General features: G+C 39.8%; 1 protein-coding gene across 1 annotated transcript in view; it reads right to left on the reverse strand.

The window, feature by feature from the left end:
- Positions 1-4,505: 4,505 nt before the first annotated feature.
- SUCLG2 (succinate-CoA ligase GDP-forming subunit beta) overlaps positions 4,506-19,709 on the reverse strand; it is a 103,616-nt gene continuing 88,412 nt past the window's right edge. The window contains exons 10-11 of the mRNA XM_010718705.4: positions 11,448-11,568; positions 4,506-6,399 (exon numbers count right to left, since the gene is read on the reverse strand). Of these exons, the coding sequence (XP_010717007.1) occupies positions 6,284-6,399; positions 11,448-11,568 (237 nt within the window). The 3' untranslated portion in view covers positions 4,506-6,283. The remainder of the gene's footprint in view (positions 6,400-11,447; positions 11,569-19,709) is intronic.

The raw sequence follows: 19,709 nt of genomic DNA on the forward strand, positions 1-19,709 counted from the left end.
GCAGCCTCATGAGGATGGATCTGGGAATTTCCCAGCTAGAAAAGCCAGTGCAGCTGTCATGCAAGAACAGGCTGCCTTCAGCAGATGGAGCATGACAGCAAGAATTCTTTAAGCTTACAAGCAGCTATTTCTAAAAAGGGTATAATCCAGAGAATAGCAGAAAAATCAATAGATGGGTAATGTTAAGGAAATCAATAGGATTGAAGTTTTAAGGCTGAGTTGTTCATATGGAGAATTGATGCCAGCCTGATGTTGTCCTAAAAAGTTTTGTCCTGATGACGGTGCACTCAGCATTCCAGACACTGGTGTGAAAGCGGCACTATTCTGCACCCGTCAGACAAATAATGGAAAAAAGGATTCATTCTCACAAAAGACATTCTGAATGTCTGAGAAAATTCACTTTCTGAGTGTTCTCTGAAGCAAATCTAAGGAGTGATTACCAGCTGCTCTATGGACAAGCTGTGGAGGTGAGTTAAGCCAAACATTTTACCAGGGCTACAAGACAATAGTTATGAAAAGGTAAATGCAAAATAATTTGTGCTTCATTTTCCCCGTGTTTTGCAGATGCTTCTTCAGAGCACAACTCAAAGGGGATTAACATCTCCACACCTGAAGTGGTAGTCTTGCTGCGCAATATGGGAAAAGCTCTTGGGAAAGCAGTAGAAAAGGCTGCTGGCACTAAAAGCTTACAGTTCTTCAGCAACTCAGATTTAGGCTGAGCAGTGCTAATCAATAAACCTCAGGTGATGGTCAGGTTATGATGGCCCAGGGAAAGGAAGGGCCAGTTGCTGGCTCAGCTCACTCAATTCTCTCCACCACCAACCAGCCCTGCAGAGCAGTCAAGCACACCTTAGGGATCTACATGGAAGCAGAGGGTTTTAGGGTTGATAGTTTCTACTGATTAAAAACAAACAAGGATTCATGCCATTATAAAAAGTTTAAGCTTGTCTGTATGTGCAGAGAGGTGCAAAAGGGCAGAACCCAGGTTTGTGTTTGTTATGCAAACCCTACCTCACGCCTTGCTTGGTGGCAGAAGCAGGATGAGCTCTTTGATGTCCAATGGTAGAGCTGCTGCTCTCCTATTTGAAAGGCAGCATGAATCCTTCCAAGCTGTAGGCTGTCTGCATTCACAGCCTGCGATACTGCAGCTGTAGGAGATAAATACCACGCTGATGTCAATAGCCTTCAAATGAAACCTCTGGACACGACCAGCTGGGAAACACATCCATTTTGCTATGCAAGCTGCCCACGTAAGGCAGGGCACTGAATGCCGTGTATTTCTTGAACTGTGCTGCCCTGCACTGCCCAGTGATCGGTCATGAGGCCAACCAGAGCAGTGCTCAGGTACAAAATGGCATTTTCTAATTCTCTCCACTGACCCATCAGGGAAACAAAGGAGGAACGCCACTGTAAGTACTTGTTGCAATGCCCTTTCTTGCCTGTTATTTTTTATTTCTGTTTTGGTGCGGCTGGAGAGCAGCAATAGGCACCTAGCTGCAAAGAAGCTGCCAGATGCAATTACAGAGAAAGTCTTGAAGGACACATTGCTGAAACAGAGACATCTGAAATAAAGGGAACAGCTTTGTTTAGCTGGGTGGCCTTTTGCTGCCCTGCAATTCTTTACGTCGATTATAATAGAAAGATCAAATTTCTCATTTTCCCATCTCTCTCTATCTAGAGCAATGCAAAAACTCTTACACTTGATCTCTCTGAGCCCTCCTTTCCCATATTCACTTAGAGATACTTTGTCACTGTCAGCTCTCTGACAGCGGTCTCCTTGCATGCATGCGTTCAGAAGACTTGCTCAGGTAAATACAAAGGACTCAGTTTCCAAATCCCATCATGCTGCACATCTCAACAGCAATTTAAAAAATGGAGTAACCTACTACTGTCAGCTGCTTCCCTCTCCCCAGACTTGGCTACTCTTGTTAGGCTTCATTTCAAATTAGCTGGAATATAACTGGGAACTGGGGGCCAGGCTACTTCCTTGTTGTCAGAGACTCAAGGAAGTTTGGAATGAGACATCTCCTGTCCCAAGGAGGTGGGAAAAGGCAATATATTCCTCATGGCACTGCTTTTCCTTCTTCCTCCTTCATGATGTGGGAATGCTCCAAGGACACGTGGAGGACAAGGATGGGAAACTACCATGATTCCAATGTGGAACTTCTTCATTGCAAGCAAGGTGGCATCACTGCCATAACCTTTCCCTCTTAAGTGATCCAAGACCTATTGGAAAAGAGTGTCCGCAAGAAATGGAAAACATCATATAAACTTGCATTCCTCCAGTGCTGCTGTTCCTACAACACTCAGCATGGGCAGAAAATACAAAACACAAATTCACACATGCTACCAGCTCTTGAATAAGGCAGTTTTATCTCATATGAATAATAACATCCATTAATCCATGTACACTTTTGTTTTTAATCTTTAGCTGGTGCTTTCTGAGGCTGAACAAAGACAAAGATATGTTCAGGATTCTACCAAGGACGCATCTGTCTCTGGATGAAAGGATCCTGACATCAAACTGAATGCAGCTGGGCTGGAAAAAGTTTTAAATCACTGTGATCAACACAAGTTTTGCACCAAAGTACAAATATGAATACCATGATTTCCTCTGGGTGACAGACAAATCCTGTTATTCTACTTATGAATGGGTCTCATTAAGTGAAAAAAAATTGTTGGTGCAACCTGTTCCCTTTTAAATTAAACATATTAAAGTTGATAGATACCCCTAATTCTCTGCTCAGCCTTTTATGTATTGCAATAACACTGTTCCCATTGTTAGGGAAAGTCTTGAGTCTGCATAATCTGCTTTTCATTTCCCTGGCAGCTGCAGATCATTCTCAGTGACTAAATTAAAAACAGTTTCTTTTAAGAATCCACCAGATCTGTCCTCCTGATTCCTCCCTGCACCTACAAGTCAGGACGAAAATAACAAAACAAAACCTTACCAACAAGCATTAAATCCTAGCAAATCAGGCTGGAAGGTCACCTCATCCATCCCTCTGCCCTGAGGCAAAAATCAACTCTTCTTAAAGCAGCCCTGGCAGATGCTCATCTAACTCCAAAACACATCCACTGATGATTTCACAGCTCGTTCCTTGGCTCACCTCTTGCCTGTAAGTCCGACCTAAATGTCCTTTGCCACAGTTAAAGCTCCTCACTGCTTGTCTTTTTTGCAAGAAAGACTATTTCTCCTTGGAGGAGCACTAAGCCTGGTAGGCTGGTGGATTTCTGTAGCTAAGCAGATTCCTTTCAGAGGAACATGGTGTTGCCAGCACCAAGCCTGGAGCACACAGCCCAGTGGGGAGGCTCGGACTCACGCTTCGGAGCACCCCCAGTGCACTCACCAAGCACCGTGTGCCAACCAGCACAACGGCACCATCCAGACCAAGCTGCCACAGCAACCAGAGGCCTGAGAATGCCAGCAGTTCCCAGGCAGGGCAAGCAGCACAGCTGTGCTCCCTACGGGGCACCAGGTTGTGCTGTGGAGAAAAGGCGCTGCCGACAGATCTACACTGACGTGCCATTCCCATCACAGCAATTCTGCGGATGCCAGCTGCTTTTCCACACACAGGGAAGGAAAGCCCTGACAAACAGGTTAGCAAATGAATGTTAAGGACATAACTCCAGAACTCCCAGCTGTTACATGCTGTTCGCTGTGAGAATTTCAGAGTATCCAGTTAAAGACAACACAATGTCAGCATTAACAGCTTCCTCTTGCTTTTCCATCTACGTGCCCAATCCTACAGAGCTTTATTAATACAGGCTGAAATCTGAAGATTCAAAGGCAACTAAATCCCACTTAAACTCTCACAAAGGGAATTAGGTGGAACTTACTGCTGCTCTCCACAGGAGGGGCGATGCTCCCGTGTGCAGTGTCCTTCAGCTTTCAGTGCTAACTGCAGGACATTGGGCTGGGGACAGCAAACCTCACTTGTGCCAGGCTGCAACTCTGCATGCTAGAACAAAGAGAAGAGTATCCTTTCCAGGTATTGCATTACTTGTGATTTAGAACAGCTAAAACCATAGGAAGCGTAACTAAAAGCAAGGGAGACCAGAACCAACTACTCACGCTTCCACGCACAAGAAAGAACCCATCCAAGTGATAGCAAACCAGTTCACAGCATCACACACAGCAAGCTGTGCATACAAAGCATGCCTCTGGTCACAGAAAGCCAGCGGTGCCATGGCACAAGCACAGCATGCTGATTTGGAAACACATGCCCAGAGCTAAGAAAACTTTCAATGTAACAGCTGAAAAGTAAAAAATGATACTCTTCTATTCTGCATATGGCTTAACAGGAATGAAACTTACATGTACTGTCACTAGATTATGCATAAGAAATGGGAGAAAGATTATTTTTTATGGTATAAGGGTATATTGCATTAGTGAATATAAATTCCTATGTGTTTAACTTCATCAATCTCTAACAAAATGCTGAATGGAAGAACACCAAATACAACAAACAAATGTATTTTCTAGAGAGAACAAAGTCATTAAATGGGTTCATTTTTACATTTATTTGACCAAACAATTGGCATAGATAATGTTAATCTTTGCAGAATAATCACGTACACACAACAGTGGTTTTGGGACCCAAATTAGGTAGGCAGTGTATGACAACATTGCATAAACAGCTGTCCCACAGAATGCCTCTAGTTGCAGTATTCAAATACAGAAAAGAGTGACTTTTGTATTTATCCTGGCGAGGTAAACATTTCTTCCTTCAAAGCTGTGCACATCCATGCACCTTCACAAGAACTGCTAATGACACCCTTCTGTGCCATTCAGTCACTAAGTGCAGATCCAGCGGCATATTTATTGCTGTCCTAATGGCTGTAAGTTTTTGCCTTGAACAATAGGGAGAGAGAGGAATGGGGAAGAAAAACCTACCGAAACTGATGACAGCAGCCTATCTCCACTATTTGTGTGAAGGGGCAGAGATTAGTGCATGTAATTTATTTAGAAGGTGATCGTTTTAATGGAAATGTCAAGAAAAAATTATTTACATTTTTCTAAGCGGAACGCGGTATTGATCAGAGCTGCTCAAAAATCATCATTAAGAATTTATTAGACAAATTTTAACCTCTCTGCCCATTTACAAGATCTTCAAGACCCCATCACAATACTCAGTCATTTGTTCACTGTTCAATTTATTGATGATTCCCTGCAGTCCCTGTGCTGAGTGAGATCTGTACTGATTTCTGTAGTTACACAAGCCACTGGTATTGTCTTCTATTCCCTGAGTGAATGATTCATGTAACTAACAGCTTGAATTTGGACTGTTACAGAAGCATATAGAAGCTAAATAAATTTCAGCCCATATCTGGGTACTGAAACTCATTTCTCATATAGATTTTTACTGAGATCGTAGAAATGAAATACTTTAAAAATTGAAAAGTTCATCTGTGTTTTATTCTCGATAAATCAGAAATGTTTTTTGGGGGGTGAAGATATTTCAATTTAAGAATATTCCATGACCCTAATAGAAAACTGCTTCAGGATCTCACCTTACTCTAAAACCTCACAGCAGTGGTTACTTAGGAAAGTGGTTATTCTGAAAAGTGAGCAGCCGTTTTCTGCCTGACACGCACATTCTCCTCACATACCCCTCTTATGTGCCATGATCACACCTAGAAACACTGCACCTCACTTCCAAAACCTAGAAAATAAATCACATTCCACCTATTTACAGGTACAGTATAAGAAAGAAAAGTCCTTCCACTTCCAACTACTCTCTTCTACTGTGAGGTATACTTGTGAATCTACAAAAGAAAGTCATCTTAAGGCAAAACGTGTACTTTCTTAAAAATAAAAAAAGAGAAAAGAAAATAAACTTTCATTTGAATAAAAATAGACATTGTGAGCACAATTTTTTTTTTACATTCTTGTAAAAATCCATAAAAATATAAACCCATTATCAGTTTGCTGACTCTTTACAATATAAAAAGATGATTGATAGTATTGTGAAATAGTTTTCTCAGTGTTTATCAGTGGCAATTCTGGAAGAAAAGGAGAAAAGAAGATTTATGAAATTAAGTATTAATAAAACTCTTAATACCAAAATTATCAAAGCTAGGTGAAGATACACTTTTCAAGAAAGTAACTGCAAAAATTTGTGAGGCCCAATTTTCAAGTCTATCATTTGCCATGTGTCACAAAGAAAGTCCCCCATACACTGATGACAGCCTAGGAAAATTCCACCAATCCTCTCTGAACAGACAACAGGAATGACGTCTTGTAAAACATGCACACTTCCCGACAGATATCTTCAAGGAATTATTTTTTGGCCACACTCGCCACTGCTTTCTTTGCTGCATCTTCAAGGTCACTTGCAGAGGTAATAGGGAGTCCACTTTCATTCAAGATGCGCTGGGCTTCGTGAACATTTGTTCCTAATAAAGAACATTGGCTATAATTAGTAATTAATATTAACGAACAAATGAGCCTCTTCTACTAAATCTCTATTAGAACTGCTGATGCTTCAAAGTACACAATATTCCACTTAATGCCAGATCCAGTGACTGATTTAGATTGAGCTGAGAGGAAGGAACTCAACTTCAGTGACAATTATGAAAGGCAGCTCAATACGATAGCAAGAGGGACTTTGTAAAGATTAGAGGGTCAGTCCAACACCAGCGGAAGGGGTAGAAAGATCCCATAGACAAGAGCAGTACATAATGGATTGTGTACAAGGCCCTTACGATGCTTAGAAATTCACAATCCACTCTTATCCCTGAAGCATAAAGGACTATGTACTGATGAAAATCTTAATTCTCTGGAGCTTTCCCCAGCAAAGACACTTTTGATCACTGATGTTTTGAACTTCAAATCAGGTACTGCACTGAGCAAGTGGAATCCACCCTTCTGGATTACATCAGCAGTCACACGCACAGCACTCCAACTCAATCCTTTTTAGGATCATTTCTACCCCTCCTGTGCATAAAGTTTTTTGTTCGTTTGCCACATCAAACCATTCAATTACTTTGTAATTCCTAGACCTATCAAAATGAATTTTTATTATACTTGGAACCACACATTAATTGCACCCTTAATAATTAACAAAGAAAGAAGCATATTCCGTACTGTACAACTTCCAGAATTCTCATTTTAAAGGGTGATTTTTTTTTGTTTGTTTTTTTTTGTCAGACATTATACAATGTCTCAATTTACACAGCATAAGTAGAGAAATTTCAAAGTCTATCTAAGCAGTGTGCCCAAGTCATGACTCCCACTCCTGGACTGGAAGACCAAAGCCATCCCCACAACACAGCCCCAGCACTTCGTGATGGGCACAGGAGGTGGTGGGAAGAGGAGCGCAGGCCCCATCTGCCCACTGTTGGATGGTGCAGCCCACAGAGGTCATTGGCTTGCAGAGGACACACACTGTGAGACAGTGGCAACTTGGGGAGGAAGGTCAAAGATATCTGCAATTTCTGACAGAAGGGAAATGTGGTTGCATAGTAACATCCAGAATGGTCCAGAATTTTTCCTACAGAAGAGCACAGTAACTCAAACAAGATCATACTGTTTAAGGTTTTTCAATCATCCTATACATTGTAATGTGGAAATTGGTAATTGCCAGCAAATAATTGTATAGGAAAGTCAAAAGACCCTACATAGGTTGTCTTCTCCATTAAGTTCCTTACATTTGTACAGCAATTCCATAAAGTCTCAAAGGTTTTATCTACTTTAGTGTCATAAACACTAAACACCCAAGATTATACCAGCCTCTCAAATAGGATTCTACAAGTGTTATCAGGAGAACAAACGGAGACAGGGAAAAATTTTTACTGGAAATTTTCCCACACAGAAAAAAACACTGTGATAGCTACATATTTAATGTTTGCTGGTCACCAAATGGCAAATATTCATTTATCAGCAGGTGTGAATCACACAATACCTTGGGTCTACTCTGCACTGCATTGACTGCTCTGCACACTGCTTGTCTAACATGCATACCGAATCAACACAAAACATGGTGAAGGGAGGGAGGAGTTCATGCAGATGAACGAAAATATGAAAGCTTAAAAAAATCTCACTGCTCTCAGAACACTAAGGTCACACACACTATTTATTAAATACTGCCTTATAGGCAGGCCATACAACCAAACGTTTTTCAAGTATTTCATTTGCAGAATTTTTTAAAATTCTTTGAAGCTTTTTATCTCATCATGATGAGTGTTTTAGACACAGAGAGCATGCAAACTGTAATGATGCCCTGTTGAAAGCAGAGTTTTAAAATTAAATGTTCAGGAAATAGAAGAAGTATTTAAGAATGTACATAAGACATCATCTTATTAAAGTAGACGTTAAAATAAAGAAATAAATAATGCCACTGTTCTGACATTAACCTCCTGCCACTGGATGGTGTCAGAGAACTGTACTCAGAACCCTTATGCAGACTGTTGGAAGTAACCCGCTCTTTACCTGCACCATCACTAAGGAAGTGAAAATGCACAGCACTGAAGGCTGCAGGGCTTTGCTGCTGTTTTTTCCTCTCTTGTTATCATTTGCTTTTTGCTTCTGTCTTTGTTCTGCTTTTTAAACTTGATTGCTATTAGGAGAATGCCTCTCTGATGAGAAAAAAAAATGTTTTTTCCTTCTGACACGTGTTACTACCAATGACACTCCAAAGAAAAATAAAAAGCTCTAATTTTATCAGTATATGCTTTGAAGACTTTATATTCTATTGGAAACCTGAACTCTGAAACAACCTCAATATTTTTGTACGTGTAATCTGTCACATTTACATTTCTATCATCTTGAAATCTCTGCTCTCCCTAGCAAAGTGAATCTATTCAACTCATTGCTCCTTGTAATAAATATTCTATCTGGGCATGATTCCACGAATTGTAGGATTATACCTGCACACGCTGTTAGGAACGAGACTGCACAGGTTGAATGAAAACAAAAAATAAAACACCCAATCATACTGCAACAGGATTTGAAAGCCAGGATGCCAGAAGAGATGGATATAAAATAAGTTCTAAACGTGACCTTGAAATGCCCTGTTACTATTGGTAGGTAATGTGGCATACTAAAATCACAGGTAATAGATACTAGACCACATTTGTGCTGACAAGCCATTGGGAGCGAGAAAGACAAGCTAGAGCAGAAGTCCACTTGTAAAAGATTTCTGAATAGGAAAATAAAGACAGAAAAAATCATCAGATGCTGAAAAATACAGATCACGAATCATATGGCTAAATATAAGAAGTCAGGGATTTAGGCATTTGAATAGAAGCCAGTTTGATTCTGTGTTTCCACATTTAAGTAGTTCTAATTCCTCCCAGTTCTTCTCATCCTAGGATGAGAAAAACACAATTCATTCTTTCAGAGAGAGAATGGAAAATTTCCAACACAAGAAGAAGACATTTAATTCACAATTCTTTTTTTATTCTTTGCTATTTTCAAAGACTGAGCTCAATAAGTGAGAAACAATTTTTGGCTTCCATACAGCACTACTGGTTTGCTCTCACAAAACTTAATTGAAATACATTGCATTTTAAAGGGAAAAAGAAGTCCTGCATTAAAACAGCAGAAGTCGAGTTTTCGACATCTGTAAAAGATAAAATTCAGAATATGCAGTTTCTCCGTTTGCCTGTGAGCCTTTCAAACAACAATAATCCCATGTCTCAGCTGGTGAGTTCTTTACTGATAAGGCAAGTAAATACATATAATTATAAAGTTACCGTTTTCAAAGAGAAGAGTAATCCTTTCTTTATCCACTGGTAAAACAGCTTGTAATTATAATTCAACTGAGAACAAAGATTTGTCCACAGAATCCTGCTAAATCAAGGCAGATTTGACTGATTAAAACTCTAGTCATCACGACATTTGTAATACAGTGCATGTGGGCAAAGAGTCTTTAAAGTGCAGGTCACAAATCTGTTAGATTTAGGAAATAACCATGAACCTTCTATCGCAAAAAATGGAAATCCAAAAAAAGTGCTTGTCCCTTTTTCACCTTTTGAAGTGTAAAGTGTTATCAGTGATGCTTTAAAAAGTCTTGGGTCGTCTTATTACCTCTATAGTACTCATTATTTATTCAAAGTCATATATTTGGATAACCCAGTACGAGTTCAAAGAAGAACAAGGAAGATGATTAAGGATCTAGAGGGATTGATTTCTGAGGAAAGATTAAAAGAACCAAATACATGTACAGTTGGGTTGGGTGATTAAGGAGCAGAGAAAGCTGGAGTTACATGCTAACAGCTCCTAGGTGTGACTTCTGAAGGCTGGAAATATCAGAGGTCAGCATCTAGAATGAATTCACAGAGAACATTAGCAGTAACAGAAAGAATTAAAATGCTGTTGAGGTAAATATCATGCAAAAGTGGGAGCTGAATGTACTATAATGGGACACAGTGTCCTAAGAAAACATGGTAACATTAACCACTGAATGGCCAAGAAGCCTAAGAAAAATACTATCAAACCTAGCAAAGAGTGTGCAATCAAGGAAAGATGGCCAATGCAAGATATTTGCATTGAATGATGTGCTAGACTTGCTAAAGATTGAGCTTTGACCTCTGTGCATAAGCAGCACGTGGCTCTGCTATAGGTCATGGGCCCCAAGGCAGAAGCTCTCCTGATTCTCCCTACTTCCAGGCAAATCTCATTGAGCAGCACCTTTCACATACACCCAAACATGAATATTTAGAGAGACCATAAAAACTCTATTTTTCTAAGGCTACTTAAGTAAAAAAGAGAAGTTTTAAGCATAGCAGTACTGTGCTGATTTCATCCAGTGCACTTTTTCTATTTAGTGGCAGAAATCTTTCTTCTTCCTTCAGGATATTTCTCAGAAATCAGAAACAGAACTTCATACCTACTGCCTTTAAAGCAAAGGAAAGAAGAGGAGCCAGTAACCACCAAGGAATATTCTTCCTCACCCCTTCATTATTTCTTTACTGGATTTCCTCTAAAGCTTATTCTGTACCTTTAGCAAATTCATTTTTTTAATGGATTTTCTGGACACTTCAGTACTTGGCTGGAGAACGCACTGCAGTAAGCTCTCTGAGAAATACTACTTCTAACCTCTTTCTTTTAATTATATTGGAGAAAAATTAAGAAAACTATTTTGCTGTGCGTTTAGAAATAATAGAAATGCATTCAGCAAAAAAAAAAAAACAGATGAAAAGGAAATACCTTCCAGTGAGTAGCAACTTGCATCAAAATCATTTCTATTTGCATTGCAAATGTTACAAGCAAAACTATAATGCTTTCATTGCAAAATTTCATCTCTTTGCATACCACCTGGTACACCAGGGATACAGAAATACACAAGGAAAGAGAGTTTACTGTCTTTAGGTCATGCCATAGATAGAGAATTAAACATAGTGTGCTGGACTTTCTTGTTTAGAGCTTAGAAACCAACAAAGCTGAAAATAACATACTGTGAGCGTGAGGGAAGATTTTGTCTGGGACCACCAGCACTCACCTTCCAGCCTGACCACCAGAGGCACTTTCAGCTCAAGCTCTCGGCAGGCTTTGGTGATACCATTGGCTATAATGGCACAGTTCACGATACCGCCAAAAATGTTTACAAGAATTGCTTCAACCTGTGGGAAAGAAGAGTGGGAAACAGTTATTTTTAATAAAAATGTGTAACAGATCCAAAGCAAGGTAAAAACTTCCCTCTGTTAGGCAGAGTTTCATTTACAGAAGGCTGGAAGCTTCATGGCTGTAGCTCAAAGAAGTTGATTTTGAATGTATTGTTTCTGTAGTACGTTGCAATGATTAAATACCTTGGTCTAACGTGGCACTGCAATTTACGTCATAAAAGACATTGTTAAGCAGAAAAGGAGAATTTCTACTCATAAATTAAAATAAAAACAGATAATCTACATTTTGGATTTGGAAGAATCTTCAGAGTTTGGGACTGAAGACAGACTGGATATCTGTTTATGCACACTTCACAAAATAATACAGATGTACACTTTGTTATAAGCAGTGTAGAGGACATGGTAACACACTTGCCCTGACTTGATAAAGATGAGTAAAAATCCCTTCTAATTAATAAGGAGAGCCATGTAATGAAGAGTTTTCACTGCTACAGATTAATTGATAACAACTTCAGCTACTGTTCATCAGTTTATAGAAATTGAAATTCCTGCACCCATTTCACCACCCAGGTGCCTTGGGTCCCCAGCTTGAAAAGAGCATTTGATTTTCATGAAATCAAATACAGCAATAATAAAAAGTAATAATAAGGACAGGTAACAAAAACTGACAACAAAGAGCTTCCTTGATGTTTGCAATAGAAAACAGCACAGTACGATGCCTTAGAAAGATAACTGTTCTTCTACACACATAAAATTACGTCAAGGCAGCACAACACTGAATCCAAGCTCCCATGGCAGGCTTCCCACCACAGCTCTTGGAGGGCTGAGGATGCTCCACAATAACCTTCTCCAAGCAACACAAATAAGCTTTGCCAGAATCACGCTGACTCACAGGAAGATGAAATAAAGAGAGGGGATTAGGTCTGAAGGAATGAAACAGCACTGGATCTCACTTGTGCACGATGTCAACCATAGTTATGCTAAACTCATAGCACAAGGTGAACAGATTCCCCTTGCCCTGCAGGCAGACGGCCTCATGCTGGCACTGAGAACACTCCCTGCAGTCACACATGTGTGCAGTTCTGCACCACCAGGTCCAGCCTTCCTCTGCAGATAAAACGTGACAACTGGCTCTGGAGATGTGCAGTCACACATCTCACCACAGCCAGAAGAACTGCCATCCACAATACAGCAAGAAAAAGGGGAAAAATCTTAATATATGCTTCACTTCCCACAAGTAATCAGCTCACCCGTATCCTTCAGTAGAAACCTAGAGCCATCATTTACTGCTGGCAAGTGCAGTGCGATGCAGATCTCCAACGCCAGCTCAACAACCCTAAAATGTAGGTGACAGTGGGAGCGCGTCGCTGACTTCTCCCAACACCTTCTGTTGCTCCCAGTTCCAAGGCTTCTCACGACACTGCCCTCGTTAAACACAGGCCAACATCTTAATGTCACGTTAAATGCATACATTCACCAGTCTAGGGTTTCATGGTGATGTCATTGCAACTATTTATTTCGCCTCTGTGTTCCCAGGAAGTCCTTCCCTTTGTAGAAGCTACCAATGATGAAACCTTACAGGGCTCCTTCTCTGACTTCCTCCAACTCTACCTATCTATGCAAATATTCATGGGCTTGGGGTGTAAAAACACATCAAGGGAAAATAGAGCCCTTCAAAGTCTTACGCCATTAACCCCTAAGGTAGGGAGCTACCTATGCAAAATGCTTTGATGTTGAAATGTACTGGTGATGTATTCTAGCAGGACAAGCCCCAGGCACTGCTTTGCCCTTCCTAACACATGCTCCTAAATCAGGGACATTGCGTCAGGCATGTGACATATCAACTTAACCAAGGGTATTTACATTATTAGAGATAAAGAGGAGGATATTATGCTCAGTACAGATATTTTAATTCCTAATGCAGACATTCTCATTTAAGGATCTGCTTTTTAGCTTTCAAGCTGAATTCTAATCAGGTCTTCTAATCCATTGGCAGCAAAAGGAAAAAAAAATGTTGAAGGAAATTAGATGCAGCTCGAATAATTGATGTTTGTGTGTTTGACTTTAATAAAAACACACTGTTAAATTAAAGAGGAGTCTAAAAGGACTCAATCAATAAGAAACTGATTCAGGTGGAGAATTCAATCTTGGGTTTTATCGTAATCTTCCAAATAAGCCAACACATCAGTCCCAATGATGCTGAGATTCACTTTAACTTCACTGAAACTTGTGAACATTGTTTATATATGCTTGTGTAGACTGAAGAGATCTTGCATTTCTAGTTGAAAGAACTTTAACATTCAGACCCAGCATACAGATGGAAAGGTTTTCAGTATTTCATGTGCACAGAGAGAACGTGCATCTCTGCATTACTCAAGTCTACAACAGAAAACCTCTTTTTAATTTTTTTTTTAATTGGAATTGTTAAGTATTAGTGTGCTCAGTATCTAATGCATATGGAATGACAGATTAATAGCAAGATGGTAAATTACCCAATACAAGACTTGGTAGCATTATTACCACATCTACCCAGTAGCATCCCTTATTAAATTAGTTTGTGTTTCAGTGACATTATCAATGAAATTCAAGATACCAGCATATCCAAAGGTTGGGCTTTTTCCATCTACTGAAACAACTGATATGAAATCAGTTAAATGTACTCAGAATTAATTATGGACACCTCTGGAGAATCAGAAGAACCCACAATAGCATTAAGAAGTCACCATCAATGGTGGTAACAACCTGCAGGCTGCCAGCTCCAAGCAGAAGGGATGGAGACTTAAGTAAGAGCTGCATTACTGCTGTCTTCATGCCAGGTACAGCACGAGGCATTGCAAATGCTGCACTACCTATTAATTTCACAGCTCCTAAATACTGTACGTACATACAGACAGACACACAGCCTTCTCTCTCTTTATATGAGAAATATTTATGCGTAGCTGCATATATAAAATCTACATTGCTTAATTACTAACAATTTTAATTTACAGCAACTTTTTGTTAAAGCAAGCCCTGACAAGGTTTGACAGAGCCTGCAGTCGTGTTCTAAACACCTGATGTTGGAAAAATAAAACAAAAGCCAGCAAAAGCCAACAAAGTAGATGTAACAGACCAATGGCAGGTGCTTCAACTCTAACAGAACCCCAAATTTCACATAGACGAAAAACCCCACCATGACTGCTCATTAACCTGAGGTTTCACAACCACTTGAAGCACAGGTGGCCACCAGTGATGGCTGTCTTGCTTTCCTCCATCTTTTTCCCTTATACATACACACAGATGCATGAATACTCACAATGAACTGTAAATATTACTGTATAATCTCTGACCTTGTGCAAAATTGTTATTTAATTTTAAAAGTAGCCACTCAGCAATTATCAATAAAACCACACCTGCAGCAAATTAAAAGCTCTGCTAGCAAAGAGCTCACTCATACTTTGCCAGAAAAAAAGAAAACACACAAAACATAGCCAGCTCTACATCTCAAGCTAACTGAATTCATTTACTAACCACTCCTAGCTCTTCCATCAGCTAAAGACAGACACAGACTCTTGAAACACCCTGTGCTTGTCACAAGATTTGTTACCCAGGACATTGCAGTTCATACCCACATTGAGGACAGTCCATCTATGGGCTGCAGTTGGCCAACTTGTTCTTGCCTGGAGACTTCCAGTGATTCCCAAGGTTATAACACAAATCCTATCTCCCAGTCCTGCTGGTCAGCGGGGTCTAAATTGGCATCCTCAAAAACACATTATTTTACCAAAGTAATCCACAAATTCACCCACAATTAAACAAGATAAAGCCAGTAGTATGCTGTCAGGCAAAACTGAGGTGAAAAAAAAAAATACGTGCATAAAATGGGATACGTAGTTCTTCATTTTCAATTTAATAAGACACATTTAATCCTTTCTATTTTTCCACCGGTCTCTATACTCATTCATTCACAGTTTAAAAATATTTGTTTTAAAGTGAGAAAATCAGATTGCCTGCAACTCCCAGCATCATGTAACAAAACAAATACCATACATTTGCATCTTTGCTCCACTTCTCTGCTCCAACTGACCCAAACATTTCTAAACATCCCTACATTACTCTACTTTGGTTCCAAGTTACAGTTATTTACTCTTATCCAGTACTGAAATCTTACTGCAATCTACTAGATTCTTTTATCAGGCAACGTTCATGGTTCATCTGCAATTAAAAATTAAGCCTCCCGTATCAGCAGTACGAGTCACAAACACAGAAACAATTCCTTTAGACATCCACTAGAGGACAGTGCAACTCAACGTGGAAAAGGAATACAAAAATCCCCTTGGAGGGAAGTGCGAGGTTATTTTTTCTACTTAAAAGCTGAACTCTATTTTATTTTACGAAATGAGAGGCAAAGTGATATTTTGCATCTTTAGGGTGGAATTTTCAAAGTCTGAAGGTGATAAAATTAAGGAAGATGAGTCATCCAAAAGTAAAGCAAGAACGCCTGCAGTCAAGAAATAGCAGTGCCATGCAATTTTGAATGTTTTTGACTGTTCCAAAATGGGTCAGGATTTAGGATTCAGGGTTTAGGATTCACTGTAACACACCGTTATATCACAGCATGAAAGCAATGCTGATGAATCCTCCAAAGATTCAGATTTTCATTTGGGGCAGAGGGTTGGGCTGACAAGTAGGAAAAGCACTGAGCATTTCCCTGATGCTGTTATTTTGGCTTTTATTGAAGACGTTCTCTGTCTCACAGAGTGTGAACGTGTGGCTCTTGCTACATCCAGTTGCTGTACATCTTTTGGGAGCAGAAACATTCCCATTCTATGTGCACAGCCTCTTTCAAACTCCCAAATACCACTGCAGCCACCACAGCAGCATTTGGAATAGTCACTTCGGCATTACTTTTCAGTGAGGCAAGTCACTGGAGAAGGCCTCTGAAAGGCTTCCCTATATGTGGGCCCCATCCATGGGTCACACGCTGGGCACACTCATCACAACCATGCCATCACTGCTGTGCAGCACCTGGCACACGACCACGCTTCAAGCATGTTTTGGAAGATGTAAACCTTCCCCTGTTTTCTGTGCTACTGCCTGACAACGCATCAGCCATTCCCTGTCCTGAAACCATGTTCTCGACTGCGTTAACATGAGCTAATTAATCCTACTTCAGAATACAGGCAGAGCGGGCAAAGGAGTGCCTGCAAGCATGTAGGCATGTTTTCACTGATAGGAAGCACAGCAATGTCCTAGTGTAATCTTTATTTATGGTAATAAGGGACAAGAATAAGGAAAGAGGGAAGGAAAAATCTTGAGGCCACAGTGCTATTCCAAAATATATTTGAGAATTGAGACAACAGCTTTTACTATCATTCGGGGGATGAAATGCAGCTGGCAGTTGGTAAAACAATTGCATTTTCGGTGCCAATATGAGAGGATAATGATCATGGGTACAAGGAATAAAAGAGTATAAATTAAATTTGTTCTGACTATTGTTTAAATATCTGAGCTTCAGAGAGATCAAGCCCCTGGATGAGCCCATGCAGATCAAAATAAAATTAAGGGGTGATGATGACTACCTCCATGACTGCATACTGCAAGAACAAAAAAATGCACACAATTCTGCATCAAAGGTGCAATATTGCAGGTGTTTTTAAATTTTCTCGTTGTGCCCCCAGAACCAAGGGTAGATGCATGTTTAGGTCTGAGTTAGGGATTTTATTTTGGAAAAAAAATGACACAGCCATCCACCCCTCTCATAGGCATATTTGGAGAGCGCTGGTCATTAAACACTTAGGGAATTCATGTCATTTGACTGCACCATATTAGCATAATTAGTTATAAATACTCTCCAAACCCACTTACCCAAGGTGGTTTATAGACTACAAAAGGTCTATTAAAATTGATCCAATATTTGCCAAATTTTGCCTGCGTACTTTTTAATTTCTCAGAGAAATTGTACTATGTGCTACCCGTAACATTCTTAGCATCTGAAGCTGAAACCAGATTTCTGACAAACAATAATCAGCTTTCTGAAAAATAATGTAGCAAAGTGATCCTCATCTGAGCAATGTCATACGACAGGATGCGTGTGCGCCTGCTATCTCAGCAACACATTGTGCCCCAGGATGGATCTGTGCACCGTCTCACTGGGCTTTATGATTCATTCAAAGGCCGAAGGCCAAATGATTTTTCATCATTCAAACTCAAAAAACGCAGTGTTCCTGGAAGGAGGGAGAAGATGGATAGATAAAAATGGAGCGAGCACAATACTCGAGCACAGCGCAGGGCTGTCAGACGAGTTGTTCACACTAAGTTATGCTGCTCAGTGCATTTGGGTGTGTTAACAAACACTTGGCCAACGACCCAAACAATTAAGTTTTGCAATCATGAATAGTCATAAAATGACTTGACTAAACAGACCACCTGTTTTGATAATCAGTTCAAGTCTTCATTTTTATTTCACACATTCCATTCGTGAAGATCTTCAGTTGTGCCTTCTCTCAACCTGTTGGCCACGGATGTGATTCGGACATGAAGTTCAGCTCAATTGTGCTTTACTGCAAACTGAGAGAGTAACTTCAAAGTTCAGAAGAGGTGAGGCCTGAAATCTTGATGTAATGTTTGAGAAATATCAGACAAATTTCTTAGCAAAGTTTTAAAATGACATGTTGAATGTTGTGCTACTTTAAGCTATTTTAAAACTGTTTTAAAAGAAGAAAAATAATTCTTAGCCTATAAAGAGGTCTTAGGGCTTTTCTACCTACTGAAAGTTGGGAACTCCCTTTGCATGAAGATTTCACCTTCTGTTTGACTTCATATCATAACACACCTAAGCCATCACGCCACTCTTATCATTCACTTTTCCCAGCATTCAGTTCTACACTTTCTCTTGAGTAAGGGACAGGTCCAGCTGTTACTTTTCCAACCATTATGGCAAGGGATTTATTTCCTGAAACTAGCACCCATCCAAACCATCTTCACCTCTAAAGGTATATTTAAAGAGAGAACGGGAATACTGTATTTATTTAGAGTATCAAAATATTAAGTGTTTGTAACCACCTCAAAGGAGAAAACGTGAAGAACAGTGAATATTTTGCTGTAGAGAACCTGAGATCTTCCTATTTTTCACCTGAGAACCATCTCTGGCATGCATTCCCCACGTAGAAAAACATAAAAACAAGCTTTTATCTAGGTCACACTTTTTTTTCTTATTGAGACAATGGAAACTTTTATAAAGGGATTTTGTAATTCCAGAAGCTTAATTAATGTGTAAAAATGCATTGTCATGGGTACTGAACTGCATATACACGTCTGAAATCTGCAAATAATTAGAAACAGTTCTTTTATGGTAACATGCTAGTCATCAAAAACCCAAATTGCTGTGCTCATTAGGTTCTGAATTACTATCACATAAAATCAGCTAACTATTAACGCATAACTAAAATCACAATGGAAACAGTAAAACTAAGGAAGGTACCAAAGAAGGGTAACAGAGATACTGAACACGCTTTGGATACGGAATGAGCAAATAAAACAGGGCTTTCCATCTTAGAAAAAGGAAAACTGAAACACAGTATTTTGGGAAGACCGCAAGTAGTGAGAGGAAAAGGAGCAAGGTGCAATCAGTGCCTGCCTCCAGGGGTGTTTCTTGCCTAGCTCTTCGTTTGGGCAATGCCAGAGATAGCAAAACACAAAAGGGATAATCAATTTTTCAGTCATTTTTATATAGAGAATACTGTTACTGTGAGGATTGGCACAGGATACTATGGATGTGAAAAGCTCACATGAGTCCAGAATATACAGACATAAATTCATGGAGGAAAGGCAAAGGCTGGTAAATACAAGGATATCAAAGATCACTTGAAAGCAGGGGGCATGTGTCAAGCATCCTCACATGTTTGTCCTTGGCTAATGCTCTTTTCTAGGAACTGGCTTTTGGCTGCTATTGGAGACAGAAGATGATATACCAAGGCAGATCCAAATGTTTCTCCATTAAACAACTGGTATCTCTCTCATTTAATTATTATTCTTATGCATCCCCTGGCTCAAATTAAATAACAAAGCAGTTAGTGCTTGAATGTTTGTTCCTTTATCTGTATCCCTGATTACAGGACTGCCTAATTTCAGCAGTTACCATTTAACTGTTGAAGAAG

Source organism: Meleagris gallopavo, chromosome 14, assembly GCF_905368555.1.
Source record: "Meleagris gallopavo chromosome 14, MGAL_WU_HG_1.1, whole genome shotgun sequence".
Taxonomy (NCBI): Eukaryota; Metazoa; Chordata; class Aves; order Galliformes; family Phasianidae; genus Meleagris; species Meleagris gallopavo.